The following is a 24,344-nucleotide window of genomic DNA, read 5'->3' as shown; positions in this document are numbered from 1 at the left end:
GGTTGATCTACGTTCCAACCCTCACCTATGGTCACAAGCTCTGGGTAGTGACCGAAAGAATGAGATCGCGAGTTCAAGCGGCCAAAATAAGTTTCCTCCGCAGGGTGGCTGGGCTTAGCCTTAGAGATAGGGTGAGGAGCTCAGACATCCAGGAGGGACTCAGAGTACAGCCGCTGCTCCTCCACATCGAGAGGAGCCAGTTGAGGTGGTTCGGGCATCTAGTAAGGATGCCTTCCGGACGCCTCCCTTGGGAGGTGTTTCGGGCATGTCCAACTGGGAGGAGACCTCGGGGCCGCCCCTGGACACGCTGGAGGGATTACATCACCCGGCTGGCCTGGGAACGCCTCGGGGTTCCCTCGGAAGAGCTGACAGAAGTGGCTGGGGAGAGGACTGTCTGGGCTTCTTTGCTGAGGCTACTGTCCCCGCGACCCAGACCCGGATAAGTGGAGGACGACGAGTATGAGTACGCATATAATATTGCTTTGTTTTATTGTTGTCCTCAGATAATGTCTTTTCTATGGTCAAATAATATGTCATCAGTCCTTTTCAAGTCTGTAAAATAGTGGCCCCTGTTCTTTTCCCCAGTGTTTTAAAATGATTATCAGCAAGGGAAGAAAACATAATTTGTCATCCTGTTGGATATCTTATTTATTCTTGAAAAAATACACAGCTCAGCTGCAATTTATTTTATTCCATAATTTTAATGTGCTGTTATAGACAAAATGAAATACTTTCATATTGTTTTACTTAACAGACATGTAAAAAGGTTGTTAGGCTTTCGTTTTTTTGCTTTCAATATTTATCCAGGGCTCTTCAGCTGCGTTATTAATTATGTGATCTATGTAAAATGTCTGTGAGTCATAAAAATACAGTTCTAAATTTGGAAATTTAAGACCTCCCTCTGTTCTTGGATTTTGAATAAGCATTCTCAGCTGATGTGCTTTATTAGACCAGACAAAAGAGTTCAGAGAGTCAGACAAAGACATATTTTGGGGGGATTAATGTTATAGTTTGGAAAATGATTATAAAAAACAAGTGTCACACACTCTTGCTCCATATGCATTTCTTTTATTTTGATGATGATGATGTTGATGATGGACCTCAGGCCTTCTTCAAAATCAGCAATCATACTGAGACACAAGTACACATGACAGATCAGTGTGTCTCAGTATGATTGGTGATCTTGAAGAGGGCCTAAAGGCAGAAATGTCATCATCGAAATTAACGAAATGCAAGTAGAGCCAGAGTGTGTGACACTTATTTTCTATAATCAAGTCTACTGCCAGTGATCAGCACCTTGTAATAATTTTTGGTGTGCGTTAGTTTTATATTTTAAATAGTTTGTAAAATAAAAAGAAATTTAGGCAACCATATCATTCTAAATTTATCCTTCCCATCACATTTATAGGCAAATCTAACCATTTGTCTATGCTATTTTGTAATTCATGAATTATGTCATGGTGATGTCATATACATCTCCCATCAGTAAGTGCTGACTGCTGACTCAACCTGAAGGCTCTAAATAGAATAAAGGACTCCTACTGGGATCTTTCTGGTAGTACCTCTTGAGTGCCTGGAGTGCACCTCCCTCTCTCCTACTTCTCCACACTGATTAGATGTATTACTCTGTGTTAGAGGCTCCTCATTATCTTTATGTTGTCAGACGTGCTTAGGGTTTAGATTATTTGTACACATTTACACATCCAGCAGACACAGAGTGACATTATCATTGATTTGGAGTTTTGTTTGTGTCCAACTGATAAAGGTATGAAAGCTGCTAAATGCTCCACTATGTTCACCAGCTAGTCTCTAACTTTGTCTGCCTGCTGTGTGCTGCTCAGCAGGTAGTGTACAGCTTCCTGCTGTTGCTGCTGCCTCTGCTGGAAACCAGGTTGCTGAGACTGAACCAAACTAGTGCTGTGAGCTGTGAAACCAAAACAATGAGCTGAAAGAGGCTTAAATGCTCTTTACAGCTGAGACAGCTGAGAGGAACTGCAAAGTCAGTGATGATTCTCTGTGGCTTTATCACCATGAGTGACCCTTTTCACGGTACATAAGTTTTAATATAAAAACATTACAGCTTTGACGGGATACTTAAACCACAAAATCATCATTTGCTTATTAATAACTCACCGTGTGTTACGTTGAATTCATAAAGAAAAATTTGTTTTTCTCTCATGCCTTCATGGTGAACAGAGAATCCAAAAACGGCGAACATTCTTGAGGAAATGAAGGGGCTCATGTGTAACTACAGAAAAACTATACTAACGCATCCATTTACAAACTCTCACACAACTCGTGCAGTATAATCCAGGTCTCAATTATCCAGTCGTATGCTCAGTCCTTCCCAAACATGACTTTTAACTGAAACGTGTGTTTGAACTCTGCTCATTCATTTCAGTGCGCAGAGTTTAAACACACGCTTGCCCAGGTACACTACTCATCTGTGCATGAGACTGTTTATGTGGAAGTGTTTTATATTGTAATGTTTTAGTGAAAATGCATGTGTTTGGGAAGTACTGAGCACAAGACTGGATAAACGAGACTTGGATTATACTACATGAGTTGTGTGACAGTTTGTAAATGGATACTTTGATATAGAGTCTGCTGTTAAATGTGGTCCCCGTTTACTTCAGTTCATCAAGAATGTTCCTGTTGTAGAATTCTCCTTTTACCGTATAGGCATGAATTCAGTATAACCAGGGTGAGTAATTGATACAACTAATAATTTTGTGGGTAAAGTATTCTTTTAAATGTATTTTTTAATTGATCAGATTAAACATTGTAAAGTGTATTATTCCAGTGGTACACCCCAGACTCCATATGTTAATATGACAAAAACACATTGCTGGTCCAAACCCAGTAATATATGGAATAAACTGTCAGACATCATTATAAATGTTCTCACAATAGTTCCCTGATTTAATCTTCCCCAATCTGTCCCAAAGCATTTTGTTTAACTTCAATTTTATATGATCACAAACCATTCAAGTACGATTCTATGTGATTATGGCTATAGCCATGAGCTAAATGCATTATCTTCTTTTTCCATGAAGGCACACTCAGTAGTTCACATGAAACAAAGACAGGATAAAACTCACAAACAGAAAATGAAAAAGCTTAACCATCTTTAAATATTCTGTTAACACATTATTATTGAATTATTATTATTTACAAGGCCTTAGAACTATGTTGCATCATCAAATTGACTTGATCTGTCAGAATAAGACTTTGAGAGCCAAGAGGAACAACCAGTAAGAAAAAAAAACAAAACAAGACATACATGTGGCAAACAGGCATGTGGTTACTTATGGGTTAAAACTTTGAAGCATGTTGCACTCCTGCCTCTCACCAGCCAGTGACATTACAGCAGGTGTTTGTGTTTGAACTCCAAGGCCCAGTTAAAAAGTTAATCTGGATCAGAATGATCAACCAATTTCCAAGATTTGATCCTATCTGAAATCAGATCAGATCTAGCTGAAATCAGAATGTGTTGTTGAAAACTTTGTAGTAGGATCGGGATACCTTTGATCCAAAAAATGAGGATTATCCTGATCCCAGCAGAGGGCTGGATTTGGGGTGAATTTCCTGAACAAAATGTAATAAAACATTTAAATTGGTGAAATTCATATTAAGGCTGTCAGCACTGATGCGTTAATCATAAATTATGCTTTTTTTTCTTTCTTTTTTTTAAATAGCATTAATCATGTGCCACTATTTTGTCACTTCAAGACACCTTAATCAAGCCATCACAGTAGCTTCCTTCTTCCTGATGGAAAATAACAACACCACTGCACTTATGAATGGCTCCTTTCACTTAAAAAAACTTCCAGATGGCTCAGCTAACAAGTCAAAAGTAATGTGCACCTTGTGTCAAATGGAATTAAAATATTCCCACAGTATGGCAGCTAACTGCAGACCAGTCAACATCATGGAAGACTCGGGTCTAAGGGATGTCCACAGGTTGGCATGTTGTCATGGTTTCAGACCACACTGTTGTAGCAGTGCAGCAGTGATTTGAAAGAAATTTATCTGAAATCCAAGATCATAAAGTCAATTTCTTTGCATTTATTTGATTCCCAATCAAGACACTCTGGCAAGAACTGCTTCACCCTGTTAGTATGGGCATCAAAACTATTTTGAAACACAATATAATGGAATGGAATTATTTATAATTTGCACTTGATTTGTTTAAGTCACTGTGACAAGTATGATAAATTAATAATAATAATGCTACATATTGAGTAACAAAGTACAATAAAGTTAAAAAAAATAAAAATTGAATGTCTCCATAAAATAATCCTATTAATAGCTGCCAAAATCAAACAAAAATTATTTTAAGGTATAATCTCAAAGATCTCTGTGTCAGGTCTCTTTGGCAGCGCCTACAGCAATGGGTTTGTTGGCAGACTGAATACATTGTGATATGTAGTCTCACTTAAAGCATTGGTTATGCAGATTTGGTCATTCTGACAAGTTTATATCTGGATCATTGTGGTCCAATCCATGATTGATTTGAAGAAAGTTAACGGCACAAAAGTAAGATGGATTAGCTGATCCTGAATAGCAAAACATGGGATTTCCAAATCCTGATCATTCTGATCCAGATTGATTTGTTGAAACAACTGGGCCCAGGATCAGAGCAGTTTTAATTAGCATTTAAAGAAATAATGATTTCAACAACTTGGTTATTTTTGTAGCTGTGGCCATCAGCCCTGCAGATTATGATAAAATTGTTCTATTGCTACATCATTAAAACAGTTCCAACATGGCAAGAAACACACAGTCAGACTGGTTTCAAACAAACGAGCAGATTAACAACCTTTTTCTCCTTTTTGGGGGGAGATAACAAGAGTGAGAACACTCCACACTAGTGTAACAAATTGCACAAGACACTTGGAAGTGTACACAGCTACAGCTGATCCAATAGGTCACATTTGAACAGAAAAGTGGGCTGTTTATAGGGATGCATGAAAATATCAGCACATCATCAGTATCAGTCATTATTAGCTTTAAAATGAACAATTAGAATCTGCTGGTGGGTCATCACGTTAAGAGTATGCGTGTATAATATGATGTTAATTCCACCACAGAAGAGACCTGATAATCACTAAAATTAGGTTGGGAATAAAGCTGATATATTGTTATCGGTATCGGTCAAATAAGTTGGTGCATATTGGATATCAGCAAAAAATCCAGTATTAAGCATCACTATTTGTTTGGTTGTTTTGGTGTGTACAATGCTATCATAACCAATAAAACCAACAGCCAAATGTATTGAGATAAAACCAAAGCTGTTATAAACCAGTTTTTCTCTAAATCCTTAGCCGATACAGCAGCTGCTTCCAAACTCTCTACCCTGTTCACTCAGGCAGAGAAGTGTGTTGCAAGGCTGTTTGTACTTGGAAGATTTATCAATGAGTGAAACAACAGCAGAATGTTAGATAACAGTTAATATCATAGGGCTGACAAGTAAGAGAGAAGAGGAGGGAAAGACAAAAAGCTTCAAAAATCAAAAATGGTGTCAGGCGCACTGCAGGAAAAGCTTAAAATCATCCAGAGCTGAAGATACAGACAGACAGAAGATAGAAACTGATGACATCAGCGTCAACTTATAATGAATGCCAAGTCTTTATTAATGTAAGTAAGTCAGTGAGGTCATAGTCACCACACCTCAAATGATCACTTGTGCTTAGTTGGGTTTCATTTATCATCCATCTGTGTGTGGCAGGCTTTCACCACTGTTTTAGAATATACTAAAAGTGGGTCAACATACACCCATCAACCACAACATCAAACCACTGACAGGTAAAATGAATAACATTCATTAACTCGTTACAATGCAGTATTTTGCTGGGAAACCTTTGGTCCTGGCATTCACTTGGACGCCACTTGACTCACACCACACACCCAAATACTGTTATTTTTGGTTGCTTCTTTCTCTTGCCTTATCATGTCATCTGTCTTCCGCTTAATCACTGCTAATCTAATTGATTTAAACCCCCCAAAAAACTGGATGTCATTCAGCCCCAGCACACCCATCTTAATATAACCCTTGTTGGCAAAGGTCAAGCAGAGCCACTACGACGTGTTGAATGTGTGCATAGCATTGCAGTTTTCAAACAGCATTCCTGGTGTCACAGCAGCCATCCTCACTTTTGCGGGCAACCTGGTGAAGTCAGAGGGGAAGATTAGAACGGCTGGAAACCGACTGCCACTACCCAACCCATCCACAGCGGCTCCCAGGAGAAATGGAAACATGCACATGCTGAGGATGAGAGATGTGTGATTGGAACATAGAAGGGTTTGACAGGGCAGAAGTGAAGAGCCAAAGCCAACACATAAATTTCTTGTTAATTTAATTGAGTGATTCAATATAAAACATCATCAAAATGCAGGGAAAAGGAATAGATAAAGACTTCTGGCAAAGTGAGCACACGGCTGATCAGAAAGGAACATTTAACCTGAAGCAGGTAAACATCTCTTTCTGTAAGGACATCAGTAAACAAGTAGCTGTTTGACATGACAATAGACGTTATGGACTTTTAGCACCAATTTACTACACTGAGTCTAATTTAGGCTTCTATCATTTTTCTTCAGGATCATTTTGCTTTGGGTTTCCATGACAATCATCTCACTTAAAGGAAGAATGAAATTTATTCCAACTTTCAATTTTAGTTTTCGTAGCTCTGGACATGTCAGAAAACATTAGCAGTCGGACTGTCAGACAGGTTGGAAACAGGCTCATTCAGCTTATTCAGCAGATTATCTAAACCACTTGATTTGAAGGTTTAAACCACAAGTGAGCAAACATGCAATATTGTTAATAACCCCTCACTGCACAAGCAAAACGTGTAAGCACAACTACATTTACTGTTCACCTTTGTTTTTTTCCTCCAAACACATTTAGCCAACCTGAAGGTTTGTTTACAGTCTGATCATGTGCGTTGGACCTATTTGGCCTTGATCACACAGAAAGTGTTTTAGCAGCTGGATGTGTCTTTTTGTGATTGTACTTAATGAGAATAAAGCTTTTTGCTCGCACCTCGCATTTCTCCACTCTAGGTGCCTCGCGTTTTTGCCGGAGCACTCTGAACTCCTGGAGTCAAAAAAACTTCAACTCAGAGAAGAAAGTGCCCCACATTATCTCCACTTTTTTCCCCATTATCCAATCGGATGATTTGAGAGGCGGGCCTTCTGTGGTGGTCACGAAAACAAGTTTACAGTTGGTAAACAATGGAGGAGAAACTGGGGGTAGTGGCTGTTGCATACCCAGATCTACATTGCCTGACGATAGACAGCAGGTTGTCAAACTGCCCCCCAGTCACCCTAAAATATACCATCATGGAGACGAAGCTCTTGGTCCAACTGGTGGTACTGCCCTTGATCCACCCTCTTTTTTAGGGTCTCATGTACCCACACAGATCTCCGTTTCCCTGTGCCAAGAAACTATTTGTTGACAGCCTATCACCCTCAACCAGAGCTACAGCAAGTATCCTCTGCCTGTCCATTTTAGGATCTAACTTACTGTGAAATAAACAAAATAAATGAATGGTAGATTGATTACACGGGAAGGTTAGGGTAAGGAGATGATAGGGTGGTTTCCTGGCAGCAATAAAAAGGCACAGCAGGCGTTTTTTTTTTTTTTACTAGTGGCATTCAATTAAGGAAAAAAAAAGGCAGTGCAGTGCGCCTTGCGTTTTGCCACCTGCAAAACACTTTCTGTGTGACTGGGGCCTTTTTCACCATATTGCCATCATTCCAGATTTCCACAATCCACTTGGAGAGTACACAACAGTTATCACAAATGACAAGCAACAGAGCTACGGAAATTAAATTCAAGCTGTAATAAAGTTTTCCTTAAAGAGTCATTTAATAGGACCATACCAATGTTACTGCTAAGTTAATCAAAATCATGCTCATGTGACTTTACACCAAACCAGTAATATAAGCATGTTTTTCTCAGCATTCTGCAGTATTTTAGGTTAAAAGGTACACTTCACCTGCAAAGTGACCATCTGTATATCAGTTACTCACTTCATGTTACATTGAATTCACCAAGAAAACTCTGGGTTTTTTTTTTTTAATTGCATGCCTCCACGGTAAATGAAGAATCCAAAAACATTCGTCATGAATCAGAATCACTGGGGACCCCATTTCACAACAGCACAACTATATCAAAACATTTACTGACAAACTCTCACACAGCTTGTGCAGTATTATCCAGGTCTCATTTATCCAGGCGGATGCTTAGTACTTCCCAAACACATGCAATTTCACTAAAACATTACTTTTACTACTGATACACAGGCCCATGCTAAGGCATGCTCAGGGCACGCTTCTCACAGGCACAAGTTCTTTATATTGTAACATTTTAAGAAAATACATGTGCTTGGGAAATACTGAGCGTAAGATGGTTATACTGCAGGAGTTATATGAGAGTTTGTAAACAGATGTTGTGTAATAGTTTGGTGGTTGTTAAATGTGGTCCCCACTGACTTCATTTGTTGTTCATTGTTTGGTCTGTGGCAAAATAGGTCAACTGGCCCAATACTAACAAGCTGAAATGGGGCATATCTCCACCTATCATAGCAGAGACGGACATACTTAGGTCAATAAACTGAAACGCATACCAGTGCAGAATGGCTTGATTCGGCACGGGCCAAAAGTGATGGAGGAAAAGGCTCACAGTATTGGAGTGTTACTGCAGTGACTTCATTCATCTCACAGACTGATTTAGCATAGCTTGTGCAACATATAAACTGATGTCACACTGTAGACTAATGAACAGACAGATCAAACAGAGGAGCAGCTCTATGTCTCTCTGAGTGTTGCATGTGAACTTGGGAGTGAGCAGGCGGAGCTGTGTGAGTGTGAATATGAGAGGAGGGATGAACACTGGTATGCGTTATGTGACGCAACTTGACCCTATATAGATATAAACAGTACTGTCTAAATCTATATCTTGCTTGAAAATATATCGATGTATCGCACATAGTCGTTATATCGCCAAACCCTAATACTTACCTATGAGACTGCATATGTAACTTAACATATGTAAATGTAAAGTTGTCCACCATGGTACCAGTTTGCCACTAGCTAACCGTAGCTAACTTGTTTGTTGATTGTTTGGTCTGTGATGTAATGGATTCCCCTCCTGTGCTTGTATACTGGGACAAGGACAGTAGTCCAATCAAATGGCCCAGTTGAGTTAATGCCATAGCTCGACTTCACTGTGCATGTAAACGTACTGTATGTCTTCCATTATTTCTGTTGCAGTATAAAAATCAATTGACTATGAACTTGTTTATGTAAGGGCGTGGTCATAGCAAGCATTAAAGCTGCGTTTATTTAGATAAAGGTACCCTTTGGAGGTACAAACTAAACATCTGTTTACATTCAGTGTTTCTCAACAAAATCCACTTTGTGTATCTTTGAGGTGTCACAAACATGTTGAATCCATTTCCTTCTTCAGAAGACATTTTATTACATTGGCTTGCGGTCTATTTTTGCCTTGCCTTTGTTGGCACATTATTGCCACCAACTGTCCACAGGAAACAAATTCAAGTTCAAATACTACACAGGGTATCTTTAAATGTTGTGGGTGAAAGCTGGAACTGAAATGTCTCATACCTTAGGAAACAGTATAGTCACTTCTACAAAAATAAAAGCAGACCACCACAGACCAGAATGGATTACCTAACTCAAACAAGTCTCTGTAAACTGACTTTAACATTATGCTGAAATTAATGAAAACGAATGATCTCATTAAAGAAAGACAAAAAACATCTGAAAATCTCAATACCTGTTGCACTTTGAAAATGTTTCTTTACTTAAGTAAACGTGATTTCTTCCAAATGCAGAAACACTGGTATGGTCCTTTATGAATGCTTTGTCAGAACAATGTGAATGTAGTATAAATACAGGAAAAAACATAACATCCTAATCTGAAAGAAAGTAACTCTTGTGCTTTTTTTTCTTCCATTGCGATCAACAAATGCTTTACATTCCACAAATACGAGTGCAGTGGAACAAGTTCTGTGCTAAAATGACAAAACAGACCAAATATTAACTTGTATCTTCATGGTCTGTGATCTCGAATGGGACTGTTATTCTACTGATGCTTTTAACTGAGATCAGATTTTTCATTGCTCACAGTCTCTTAAATGCAAACAGCTGCTAAAAACTCCTTCAACACAGAACAAAAACTGTGGAATCACCTTTTGTAAGAGGGGGGTAAGGGAGGTGTGTAAGGGTATTATGCCAGCCTATTCCAAAAATGTACCACATGAGAAGGAAAACAAAGTTCACTCAGGGAAAGTGAAAGTCAAAACTGAAAAACCAACCCACAGAGAGAGCATTGAGAGGGAGAGAGGAAATCTTTGCCACCACACACACAGGTCGAAAAAAAAGGAGCAGAGCTTAACAGTTTGCAGTTTTTTTTCTTTCCAGTTATGATGTATTACCCGGTATTTATACCTTGCTCCTGAAGAGGGGCTTAGCGCCGGGGCCACAGTACTCGTTGTATATGAGTTTGAAGAGGAATAGGTGGAAGAGTGTTATGAGCGAGGCCACGCTGAACCAGAAGAGGAAGGGCAGGCCTGGGTACCTGTTGGCCATGTGCTCCTCATGGGCCAGAATGGCCTTGAGGTGCAGGGTGTGGCGGAGATCCTGCAGGTGGCGCAGGTCTGTGGAGATGTACAGGAGTGGTGTGATGGGCTGTGTCACCATCACAGGGAAGGTGTGACCTTTGATCTCTGATGTCAGTTCCACAGGCTCGTTGAGGCAGCCGGCCTCACAGGCATACAGCTTCACTGGTTTCTCCTGTGGCTTCACCGACACATGAAGAAAAGGTTTCCCCTCCACATCAAGCAGCACTGCCAGGTTAATAAGGTCCTGGTTGTAGTGAATTCCTCTCAGGGCATAGCTGTTGTGCAGCACATCTGGGTCAGCCTGAAACTGAAGGTGGTTTTCTGTGAACTGAAGGCCGCCGAAGCTGAGCACCATGCCCTGCATGGCTCCGTGGGCTCCAGCCGCCACCAGCACTTTGCAGCCTCTCTTCTGCAGTGTCAGAGTCCACAGCGTGACTAGCTGCAGGATCTGAGCAGTACTGCTCACCCTCTCGGGCCACAGGTTCTCTGCGTGCATGGTGGCGTGGCCGCTGAAGCAGTGGTCGGCATAGTTGAGGCTGGACTCGAGATGGGCGCGCTCCTCGCCACTCAATCTTCGATCCAGCAGGGGAGCCACAAAGGAGGACAGGATATAGTAGAGGGTGGTGTTCACTGTGCGACTCGATGGTGTGTGGGAGTCTGTTATCTTCCTCATTTCAACACCTGAAATAACAAAGGAGCAGAAGCACAACTTCACAAAAACCTGGCATGTAGTGTAGGGCTGTGCGTTATACCGGTACCTACCGAAAACCGGTATTTATTTTCGTTATGATATGAATTTTTCATATACCATGATACCGGTGAATAGCCCAAACAACGTCCGGAACGTGCGAGGCGGGAAAATGTTTCAGCTGGGACCCATTTCACCGCTGCACACCACAGGCGTGCTAGAGCCAGCAAGAGTGAGGCCCAGTTCCAATCCGGCCCCTAAAGACTCAAGACCTGGAGCCTCACTGACTTAACTGACATCAGCTGTAAGTGATTGAGTGTGAGAGTCTGAAAGGGCTCCGGATGCTACAAATAGGAATGGGACAGCACTTATCCCCCTCTCTACAAAATGTTGTTGACACTGGCGGCTCTGGGCGTGATCATTTATCGGTTATTGTCAGCATATATTCCACACACAAAGAATATATATCTATAGATATAGATATATATTCTTTGTGTGTGGAATATAACCACTGGTATTCCTCTGACTTCATGTGTGTTTATGTACCATCTTAAATCCTTGTTAATGTAATGTTTCATTTTTTATCTATCTGTTTTTTTTTCGGTCTCCTTCCGTAACGTTACCGTTTGCATATCTGCCGACTGTGTTTTCGTTTTTTTTATAATACTTCCGGTGTTCCGAGGGCAACCCCTGTATTTGATGTCACAACGCTATGAACTGTGGGTAATTTCCTTACCGTAAGTCCGCATCGATGCTGACCTACGGTAAGGGGGCATAAAGGGCTCACTCACTGACTCACTGACTTGACGATTTGACAATGGGATAGCCCTCACACACTCACACACTTCACATGAACGCGCCTCTAAGTCAGTGAGTCTTTAAGGGATCGGATTGGAATTGGGCCTGAGAGCATAGAGAAAAGTTTAGAGATGAGAATGGCTGCCGGAGAGAGTTCTGAAAGCGAAGCAACTGTACACGATGACCCAGAAGAACTCGTAGCAAAAAGAGCAGTGTTTCCCCTATATGCAACTAGCAGTGGCGTACTGCTGTTTACAATTCTCCCCTGCTCTCTGTATCGTGTACGGCGGAGTTTCGCCCCGATGGCGTTGTCAAATAAATAACAAATTCCAGCACTTGAATAGGCCATAGCACAACACAGCAGCATGTCAAATAACCGTAACCAATATGATTTTTTAAAAAAACATATGAAAATTTTGTCATACCGCCCAGCCCTAATGTAGTGTATTTCCAAGGATCAATTACTATGACCGTCAAATATTATTCTGGTCGATGGAAACAATGGTTTGACTAAAATCTTGACTCAACGTTGACCGTGATTATTTTATATCTGTTTTCACACATTAGAGACACCTTTTTCAGCTGTAGCTCTTTTATTTCCACTCTGAATTGGAGAGCTTTTAATTTATGGCTGTGCTCCACATCGCATACTTTTTCTCTTTACTATCTTTTTACTACTTTTACTACACTACTTCATCATAACACTGCACTTTGAACTTTGACCCTCTTGTTTGACGTCATCTCTTTATGTTACCTTATAAAGCACCATCAGCTGAGCTTGCCACTGACAAAAGGTCAAACCACTGAGCTGTGCTGATGATACTTTGCAATGGATGTAGTTTTAAGTTATAACTGTACATTGTAGGTTTTAGCATGCGGTTTTATAATCACGACAGTAAAATTACATATGCATTTCTCCTTCATCGTTATTTTCTTAGTTATTTCCTATTGTTTTTGGTTATCTTTATGTTTATTTTGTTCACTTAAACAATTCCTATTCCTATTATCACTATCCATTCACCTGGTCATCTGTCACTAGAATGTGCTGTCGTCTGTCACTGCAGCTTCTGTCAGCTGCCAATCAGCTGCCAATTACGTGCCAATCAGCTGTTATCTGTCTGTTGCTCAGTTGTTGTGACGTTTCTTCTACTCTGCAGAGGACTGTGGGACAGAATAGCCAGAAAAACATGCTGGCATGCATACTGCGAAAAAGCGACCACATGCAGTAGGATATCCTGGTATTTTTGCCATACAGTATTTGACATATTATGGATGGGGGCATACTTTTCTGGCATACTAAACATTAGGATAAGGTAGTACGGGTATTGAAACGCACAGTAAATTTCCAAATATCAATCTGACTTCAAAATGACAGCACACCACCTCAAGGTTGTCACTGGGAAACTTCCTGTTTCCACAGACCAACTTCATTTCAAAATAACAGTACACCACCTCAGAGTTTCACGTAGACAATATCAGGACATTTTGATGTGATACTTCAAAATTAAAGCACTCTAAACTGTCATATCGCTATGAGCTGTATTCCCTCTAAGGTAGGGCTGGCCGATAAATCGATTTTATCGATTAATTCGAATTTGAGTTTAGGTTGATTTGTTTTAAAGAAAATTGATTTTCTCTTTAACATCCACCACCGACGCTTCCCACTGGGCTCCTGTAGTTTGGAGTGGGCCAAACGATTTCAAAAGTAACGAAATCGAAGGTAAACGATTTTTGGTCATGGACACCTGGAGATGTTATTTTGTCTTCTACGGAAGTCGCGCATGCGCAATACCGCCCCCTCCCCTCCTCTCCTTTATTCACTCCACAAGCCAGTCAAGTAGGTGAACTACGAATAATGCGAGGAGCAGGTGATTGCGGAAGATTTTAAAAACAGCGTGCGGAAAAAGGCAGAGGGAGAGCGAGAGAGGTTGGTCTGTGTGTGTGTGTGTGTGTGTGCACGTCTGTGTGTATGCGTACGTTTCTGTGTGTGTGTGTGTGTGTGCGCGCGCGCGCATATCGGGGGCAAACTCCGCCGTGCACGATACAGAGAGCAGAGGAGAATTGTAAACGTGCTGCCACGTAGAGATAGAAATGACATGGTGTCCTGTAAACAATATAAGTCATCATGTCCGCCGCATAATCGTTTGCATAATCGTGATTTCAATTTTGACCAAAATAATCGTGATTATGATTTTTTCCATAATCGAGTAGCCCTATTGCAGACTCTGTGGTGGTTCCAAAAAGAGAAGCAGCTTCAGTAGTGTGGAATAAACTGTGGTGTCCTGAATGTCTTATGAACAGCCCCGGACTTCTCAGACTCTTAGCGATTTACCGCTCAGAGGGAACTCTTTCAGCGGCTCCTCTGGCAGCAGCACAGCATCACTCCATCTCCTCTCTCACTGTGCGCACACGGGAGTCCGCGTCGTCAAGTGATTTTGTAATAAACCTTTGGTAATGTAAACCTATGTGACTACATAAATGTGAATGTGCAGTACTTAAGGTAGCATAACATCCAGTCACAGTTTACAGTGTGATGATTAGAGGAGAAATGGCAGAGCATAAAGGTCCAGGTGGAAAAAGAAACAACTTAATAATTTAGGATTTTGCTAAAAGAGAAGGAAATCACCTGTTAATATACATATACATATACATATATATATATATATATATATATATACAGTACAGGCCAAAAGTTTGGACACACCTTCTCATTCAATGCGTTTTCTTTATTTTCATGACTATTTACATTGTAGATTCTCACTGAAGGCATCAAAACTATGAATGAACACATGTGGAGTTATGTACTTAACAAAAAAAAACATGTTTTATATTCTAGTTTCTTCAAAATAGCCACCCTTTGCTCTGATTACTGCTTTGCACACTCTTGGCATTCTCTCCATGAGCTTCAAGAGGTAGTCACCTGAAATGGTTTCCACTTCACAGGTGTGCCTTATCAGGGTTAATTAGTGGAATTTCTTGCTTTATCAATGGGGTTGGGACCATCAGTTGTGTTGTGCAGAAGTCAGGTTAATACACAGCCGACAGCCCTATTGGACAACTGTTAAAATTCATATTATGGCAAGAACCAATCAGCTAACTAAAGAAAAACGAGTGGCCATCATTACTTTAAGAAATGAAGGTCAGTCAGTCCGGAAAATTGCAAAAACTTTAAATGTGTCCCCAAGTGGAGTCGCAAAAACCATCAAGCGCTACAACCAAACTGGCACACATGAGGACCGACCCAGGAAAGGAAGACCAAGAGTCACCTCTGCTTCTGAGGATAAGTTCATCCGAGTCACCAGCCTCAGAAATCGCAAGTTAACAGCAGCTCAGATCAGAGACCAGATGAATGCCACACAGAGTTCTAGCAGCAGACTCATCTCTAGAACAACTGTTAAGAGGAGACTGCGCCAATCAGGCCTTCATGGTCAAATAGCTGCTAGGAAACCACTGCTAAGGAGAGGCAACAAGCAGAAGAGATTTGTTTGGGCCAAGAAACACAAGGAATGGACATTAGACCAGTGGAAATCTGTGCTTTGGTCTGATGAGTCCAAATTTGAGATCTTTGGTCCCAACTGCCGTGTCTTTGTGAGACGCAGAAAAGGTGAACGGATGGATTCCACATGCCTGGTTCCCACTGTGAAGCATGGAGGAGGAGGTGTGATGGTGTGGGGGTGTTTTGCTGGTGACACTGTTGGGGATTTATTCAAAATTGAAGGCACACTGAACCAGCATGGCTACCACAGCATCCTGCAGCGACATGCCATCCCATCCGGTTTGCGTTTAGTTGGACGATCATTTATTTTTCAACAGGACAATGACCCCAAACACACCTCCAGGCTGTGTAAGGGCTATTTGACCAAGAAGGAGAGTGATGGAGTGCTGCGGCAGATGACCTGGCCTCCACAGTCACCGGACCTGAACCCAATCGAGATGGTTTGGGGTGAGCTGGACCGCAGAGTGAAGGCAAAGGGGCTAGTGCTAAACACCTCTGGGAACTCCTTCAAGACTGTTGGAAAACCATTTCAGGTGACTACCTCTGACTACCTCTTGAAGCTCATGGAGAGAATGCCAAGAGTGTGCAAAGCAGTAATCAGAGCAAAGGGTGGCTATTTTGAAGAAACTAGAATATAAAACATGTTTTCAGTTATTTCACCTTTTTTTGTTAAGTACATAACTCCACATGTGTTCATTCATAGTTTTGATGCCTTCAGTTAGAATCTACAATGTAAATAGTCATGAAAATAAAGAAAACGCATTGAATGAGAAGGTGTGTCCAAACTTTTGGCCTGTACTGTGTATATATATATATATATATATATATATATATATATATATAAATCCCAGGGTACATTTTTTTAGGATTTGGGAACTGTTTAAATGTGTAATTTGTGGTAGATTTTATTTTGTTGAACTAATTAACATTGTGTAGAGAATCTGAATCTCACTCTGAGTTACTGTTGTTGTTTACAAACAAAAGAAATGAGATAATTTTTCTTGAGTTTTTACTGAATATTTGAAGGCAACTATATCATTTATTTTGTTGCAATTTTCTGTTCTTAAATTATTATTTTTTACTAATTTGTCATATTATCAAGAATATCGTTATCACAAAAATACCCCAAAATATTATGATATTATTTTAGGGCCATATCGCCCGCCCATACTACTGAAAACTAGGGATGTCCCGATCTGATATTTGGATCGGTATCGGCCGCTGATATTAGCAAAAAAACAGGCATCGGCATCGGATCGGACTGCATGGAAAAATGCCGATCCAAGAACTCCGATCCAGTTTTTCACGGAATCCACTCCAGGTTTTCCGGCCAACCCAGCATGTCGCGATTCAAGCAGTCCATTCCAGTGATCCGCTCCAGCTCTTACTATCAATCCACCAGGCCAGCATGCAGACGGCAGACACACACGGAGGGTAGAAGAGTAGCGGTCAACTTAGTTAAATTCAATACCAAGTCCTTCACTAACAGAGGTTTCCCGTACCGACTTTAACCTCTCCCGAATTGATCATTTTGTCGATAGCGCCGTAGGCTCGCTGCGAACAACACTCGACTCTGTAGCTCCTCTTAAAAAGAAGTTAACAAAACAAAGAAAGTTCGCTCCTTGGTATAACTCTCAAACCCGTAAGTTAAAACAAATATCGCGAAAATTTGAAAGGAATTGGTGATTAACCAAACTTGAAGAATCTCGTTTAATCTGGGCAAACAGTCTCAAAACTTGTAAGAGGGGCCTCCGCAATGCCAGAGCAAACTATTACTCAGCATTAATAGAAGAAAACAAGAATAACCACAGGTTTCTTTTCAACACTGTAGCCAGGCTGACTGAGAGTCAAAGCTCTATTGAGCCTTGTATTCCTTTAGCCCTTAGCAGTAATGATTTTATGAGCTTTTTTAATGACAAAATTCTAACTATTAGAGGCAAAATTTATGACCTCCTGTCCTCAGATAGTACCTATGTAACCTCAAACACAGCTGTAAGACCTAATATGTATTTAGATTGCTTCTCCCCAATTTCTCTTCAAGAATTGACCGCAGTGATTTCTTCATCTAAATCATCAACGTGTCTCTTAGACCCCATCCCAACTAGGCTACTTAAGGAGGTCTTACCTTTAGTTAACACTCATATATTAGATATGATTAATATATCCTTATTAACAGGCTATGTACCACAGTCTTTTAAGGTAGCTGTAATTAAACCTCTACTTAAAAATCCCACCCTGGATCTAGAGGTGTTAGCCAACTATAGACCAATATCTAATCTTCCCTTTATGTCAAAGATCCTTGAGAAAGTAGTTGCAGACCAGCTGTGTGATTTTCTCCATGATAATAATTTATTTGAGGAATTTCAGTCAGGATTTAGAGTGCATCATAGCACTGAGACAGCACTAGTTAAAATTACAAATGACCTTCTGATTGCTTCAGACAAAGGACTCGTCTCTGTACTTGTTTTATTAGATCTTAGTGCGGCGTTTGACACTATTGACCATCAAATTCTGCTACAGAAACTGGATCACTTAATTGGCCTAAAAGGTTCTGCACTAAGCTGGTTTAAATCTTATTTATCTGATCATTTTCAGTTTGTTGACGTTCATAATGAATCATCCATACGTACTAAAGTTTGTTTTGGAGTTCCGCAATGTTCTGTGCTCAGACCAATCCTATTTACTCTATGCTTCCTTTAGGTAACATCATTAGAAATCACTATAAATTTCCATTGTTATGCGGATGATACACAGTTGTATTTATCAATGAAGCCAGAAGAAAGTAATCAATTAACTAAACTCCATAATTGCCTTAAAGACATAAAAACCTGGATGAGCACCAATTTCCTGATGTTAAATTCAGACAAAACTGAAGTTATTGTTCTTGGCCCCAAACAACTCAGAGACTCTTTATCTGATGACATAGTTTCTCTAGATGGCATTGCTCTGGCCTCTACCACTACCGTAAGAAACCTCGGAGTAACATTTGATCAAGATTTGTCTTTTAATTCTCATTTAAAACAAACCTCACGGACTGCATTTTTTCATCTGCGTAATATTGCAAAAATTAGGCCTATCCTGACCCGAAAAGATGCAGAAAAATTGGTCCACGCTTTTGTTACCTCAAGGCTGGATTACTGTAACTTTCTATTATCAGGTAGCTCTAGTAAGTCCTTAAAAACTCTCCAGCTAATTCAGAATGCAGCAGCACATGTACTAACAGGAACTAAGAAACAAGATCATATTTCTCCTGTTTTAGCTTCTCTGCACTGGCTCCCTGTAAAATCCAGAATTGAATTTAAAATCCTACTGTTAACTTATAAAGCTCTAAATGGTCAGGCTCCATCATATCTTAGAGAGCTCATAGTGCCTTATTATCCCACCAGAACACTGCGCTCTGAGAACGCAGGGTTACTCGGGAGGCAGACACCGTCTCCACATTTAAGACTAGACTTAAGACTTTCCTCTTTGATAAAGCTTATAGTTAGGGCTGGCTCAGACTTGCCCTGTACCAACCCCTAGTTAGGCTGACTTAGGCCTAGTCTGCCGGAGGACCCCCCATAATACACCGGGCATCTTATCTTCTCTCTCTCTCTCTCTCTCTCTCTCTCTCTCTCTCTCTCTCTCTCTCTCGTATCCTGTTACTGCATCTTGCTAACTCTGCCATTCTGGATGTCACTAACTCGGCTTCTTCTCCAGAGCCTTTGTGCTCCACTGTCTCTCAGATTAACTCATATCGCAGCGGTGCCTGGATAGCGTGACATGTGTGGTTGTGCTGCCGTGGTCCTGCCAGATGCCTCCTGCTGCTGCTGCCATCATTAGTCATTAGTTATACTTCTACTGTTATTATACACATATGATTATTGTCACACATGTATACTGCCAGATATTAATATATACTTTCAACATATTGTACCACAATAGCCAGAACTATAACTATAATATTATTACTTTCATTAATGTTGTTGTAAGCTACTGTCATGACCATCTGTCCTGCATCTCTCTCTCTCTCTCTCTCTCTCTCTCTCTCTCTCTCTCTCTCTCTCTCTCTCTCATTGTGTCATACGAATTATTGTTAATTTATTATGCTGATCTGTTCTGTACGACATCTATTGCACGTCTGTCCGTCCTGGAAGAGGGATCCCTCCCCAGTTGCTCTTCCTGAGGTTTCTACCGTTTTTTTCCCCTGTTAAAGGGTTTTTTTGGGGAGTTTTTCCTTATCCGCTGTGAGGGTCCTGAGGACAGAGAGATGCTGTATGCTGTAAAGCACTGTGAGGCAAATTAAATAAAACTGATTGATTGACTGATTGATTGACTAATTGTTTTCTGCTCTGGTTTTTTGAGAGTGATATTTTTATTTGGTTTACACTCTTACTGTTTAAGTAAAGAGCACTGATGGCATTGTTTTGGGCACAATTAGTGAAATTGGAGCCATGGATGGACTATTGTTTGTTTAAACAGTTGTACAATATTGTGTGCCTGTGCACCAGGCTTGCACTGACACTACTAAAATAACTGAAAAGGAGAGGCTGCATTGTTTGTTATATGTCAACAATGTCTTGTGGTGTTAATCTATTTTTCATTCATTAGGGGGGCAAAGCACAAGTGTGTGGAGTCTTGCTGCTATTTTAATTTCAGTGTTAGACATTTTAAAGATTTCTTGTGTTGATTTATTTTCTATTTATTAAGGGGCCAAAGCAGCCAAAGCAAACCAGCTATATTTTTTATTTAATGTTAATGTTCAAGTTTAAAGTTTGTTTCTTTAACCCTGTTAACAATAAACGGGTCAGTTTCTCATACCAACTGTTGTGGATCATTCTACCTAACCCGATTAAGTAGTTGTTCTTGTTAGAGTAATATTGCTCGATCAAACCTTTTCTTTCTTTTTTTTTTTAAAGATATTTTTATGGGCATTTTTGCCTTTAATTGATAGGATAGTGAAGAGTGAAAGGGGAAGAGAGAGAGGGAGAGACACGCAGCAAAGAGCCACAGGCTGGAGTCGAACCTGGGCCGCTGCGGCAACAGCCTTGTACATGGGGTGCCTGCTCTACCACTAAGCCACCGACGCCCCATGATCAAACCTTTTCTAACATGACTGACAACAAAATAAGTGAATATGTATAATACGCGCTTGGATCGGATTGGTATCGGTATCGGCCAAAACTTAAGGCTGTAATATCGGTATCGGATCGGAAGTGAAAAAGCTGGATTGGGACATCCCTACTGAAAACATTATTTAGTGAGACTGTCACCCTGTGGAACAGAAGAAAGCTCCCAGGGTATGGTGATGACTATGTTATCTTAAGTACACAACTGTCTGTTTCTGCCTTATTTAGCTCCTAGCAGAGGATACTCACATTTCCAGACAGCAAAGGATTGGGGCTCCACGCAGACACTGCTGCAACCACCCAAACAAACACTGACATCTTTAAAGGCTATGTAATGTTTAAAACCAACCTAACCTACTGTGAGAACACGTGAGCAAACAGTATCTGTCATAAAATCCCTATAGAGTTTAGCTCTGCCGAGGTCATGTGTTCTCTTCACAGTTCTATCATTGCCTTTAATGTATCAATCGGTATCTAGGCTAAGTGCTTTTATAGCCCTGCTGTAAATGTAGCTAGTATAAGATTATAACATTTATTATGATCTTTGACCTTCAAAAGAACATATCAGTGTATTAGTATGTTTTAGCTGATTTAATGACTACTTTCTAAGGCATGCTGTACTATTTTACATTTTTGAGTGTTCTTGCTAACATTTCAGACAGCCATTGCTCCATATGCCACATATGTGATTGTTAGTAAATGGACTATGATCCCTTAAACCCTAGTATGCTTCTTTAAAACTCAGAGCCAGTTGGTGCTCCAACCTCTGCTCACCTGAAATAAAGAGGTCCATCCAGGCCTGCTGGTGATCCTCCACTAGGTCCTCCACACTGGCCCTGAGCAGCTCCCCCAGCTCCTTTTTGGCTCCATCTCTGAGGGTGCTGAAGGTCTCCTCCAGCTTGGAGGGCTCGATGGGCTCTGAGGTCCACACCACTGACAGGATGCTGTCTTTGTAATCTGATTTGGCAGAGACCTGGATCCTGCCGATGAGCTTCTTGGTGACCACCACCACCAGCACCATGTGGTTATTCTCCACAGGCACTCTACCAGAGGAGAGCACTATGTCTCTGTCCTCCACTTTCTCCACACTGCTGGAAAACTTGTTACCAAAGGAGGGGTTGTCAGACGAAACTTCCAAGGAGGCGGCCCTGTCAGACGGGTTGTTGATGTGGATTCGTTGGAGATACACGTTAGGTCTGCTTCTATGCGCGATGAACTCCTCTCTGATGGTGACACAGTCCCGGGGTGACTGCAGAGCGGCTGGTGTGGCACAGCGGACCGACAACACGGATCCTTTCCGGAACCACAGCATGGTAGCCTGAGCCTCAGCACGTTTCCCCTCCAGGTGGACACCGACTCTCGGTGAGTATTCAGTCTGGTGGACCGGAGCCGAGCCGGGCTGGGCCGACGACGCTACCCATAGTTTGTTGGAGTCAATGTCAATAAGAATATGGCCGTTACCTGATACAAAAGGTGTATCTAGTTGTTCCTGAGGTGCGCTGTATATCCCCTCTCCTCGTTCTACGAAAGACTTCCACCTGTGGATTTCAGTCAGTAGGCACTGTCCGGCAGCCCCACCGGGCATGGTCGAGCCGCTGAAGAAGCTCCATCTGCGCTCTGCTCCCAGATACCAGTAGAAGATGATGAAGAGCAGCAGTCCTATGAGCAATCTTCTCGCCCAGCTGCTCGATAATAAGCCTGGTAGCCCCTTCAGTCTTTGCTGTAGCCACATTGTGTGTTTAAACTAAGGAAGCCCAGCTATGAGTCAGCGTTTACAAACGGCACCCAGGGTGCTTAAGGTCGGAAATTCCAGGATGTCACATCGAATTCTGGTCGCACTCAAAACAAGTTACCCAGAGTGAAAGCTGACAAACTGGCTTCGTTAGCGTCTGGCTAAGTTAGCTTAGCTAAGTAGCTAGCGCTGAGAAGGAAAACTGTTGAAAATGTGTTGTTGTTTGTCGCATCGTGAGTTATTGCCAAATCCTTCAGCTGGCATGTAGGGCAGTCATCAAGTTGTCGTACCTCAGGTCATTTCGTTTTTTGTTTGCGTTCAGGTGGAAAACATCACCTGACTTTTCAAAGAACTCTGTAGCCAGCAGTTCACTCTTCTGGTTTATCACAATTGTCGTAAAGCAAAACGACACAGCAGCAACCGGAAATGTCGCAAAATCAGGTGCTTTACGTGTAGGCTGTGTTTGTACCAGAGATATTGGATGAAGGGAGATACCCAACTGTAGGCTTATCCAATGTTAAGAAAACGGTTACTCTTCCTGTCTCCTAAGTGGGCGTGGTTAGCTCTCCCTCCAATCAGAGCCTGTTCTCCCTCAACCCCCCTCCCCACCACCGTGTTGAACAGAGGCTCTGTAGATGTCTGTGTATACGGATCGAGAAGCAGGTGGAATGAAAATACATTCTTCCTATTATTGCAGCCTATTGCTGCACAAAGCTTGGGCATTTTTTATTTATTACTAGCGGTAAATAACTTTGTAAACTAACTGATTTTACCGCCTGTTTATCAAGATCACGAGATCTCGCGAGAACTTGTTTTCTGAGACGGACAGGGCTCAAACAAAGTTAATTTTCTCTTGATCTGTGCGGATGAAAAATGCAGCTTTAGTGTCAGAATGTTGGTAAGATGTGTGGCTTGTGGAAAATGAACCCAATATTTACTTTAGTGACTACTGGGCGAAAGAATTGACTATAAATTGTGATCACGTTCATTTTCCTCATTGACGACAATACATTCAGAGCTGCCGCAAGTCTCCTACGGGGGCGTGGCGCTGACGTCACTGAATCAGGAAGTGAGCTGAGTTGGGTATCTCGTTTCATCCAGTATCTCTGTTTGTACTAAAGATACTGGATTACTGGTTTATCCACCGTCTTTGTTTGTACTTATTTAAATTCAAATATATATGGTGCAGGAAAAGGAGTAAAATAGTCTTTATGTATCAACTGTAATTAATAAGATAATGTAATATAAATTATTGTTATGTTATATTAATAAAAATTGTATTGTTGAGAGCTAGCATTTCAAAAATGGAAGGAATGGTGCGAAACATTCAAAGCCATTGTCTAGCATCAGTAGTCATTTTGTTTTGTACAGAAAACAGACATTCCATTATTGGAGAACAGCTTATGTAGGGTTACTCTCTGAAACCTTTCCCTAAAAGAGGCGTGTGATAGATAGATAGATAGATAGATAGATAGATAGATAGATAGATAGATTTTAAACATTTTTTACATTAATTTATTAAGCGATGTTTATTGCAAGCAAAATTGGCCTTTTTGTCTTATTTCAAAGCTACTTGAAAGTTTTTTTTACCTATTAATTTAACTGTGCTCAGATTTATAAGACTGAATTTGTAATCTGGACACCATCATCCTGCATCTTTTTTAGTGAATCTCTGGTTGAAAAATGTGTGCCTATTTATACATGAAATGCTAAAGGAAGGCTGGATTACCAACTGCGTAATATGAGAAGAATAGATCAATGGCCCCCCAAAGCCCCAGGTGTATTTGATTTCATTCATTTTGCTTCATTTAAATGCTTTCCAAACTTAAATATGAGGCTTTAAAAGTTTGAATTAGACAAATCAAGTAGA

General features: G+C 40.9%; 1 protein-coding gene across 1 annotated transcript; it reads right to left on the bottom strand.

Moving 5' to 3' along the window:
* Positions 1-2,041: 2,041 nt before the first annotated feature.
* kiaa2013 (KIAA2013 ortholog) lies at positions 2,042-22,890 on the bottom strand. Its single transcript, XM_033630062.2, has 3 exons — positions 21,517-22,890; positions 10,480-11,333; positions 2,042-6,169 (listed from the first exon to the last, which is right to left on the bottom strand). Exons 1-3 carry the CDS (start codon positions 22,472-22,474, stop codon positions 6,119-6,121), a joined length of 1,863 nt encoding a protein of 620 aa, XP_033485953.2. The 5' UTR covers positions 22,475-22,890; the 3' UTR covers positions 2,042-6,118.
* Positions 22,891-24,344: the final 1,454 nt, after the last annotated feature.

This window comes from Epinephelus lanceolatus, chromosome 8 (genome assembly GCF_041903045.1).
Source record: "Epinephelus lanceolatus isolate andai-2023 chromosome 8, ASM4190304v1, whole genome shotgun sequence".
In the NCBI taxonomy this organism is placed as follows: domain Eukaryota; kingdom Metazoa; phylum Chordata; class Actinopteri; order Perciformes; family Serranidae; genus Epinephelus; species Epinephelus lanceolatus.
The sequence above is the reverse complement of the archived record's forward strand: the minus strand, read 5'-3'. Positions and strand labels throughout refer to the sequence as shown.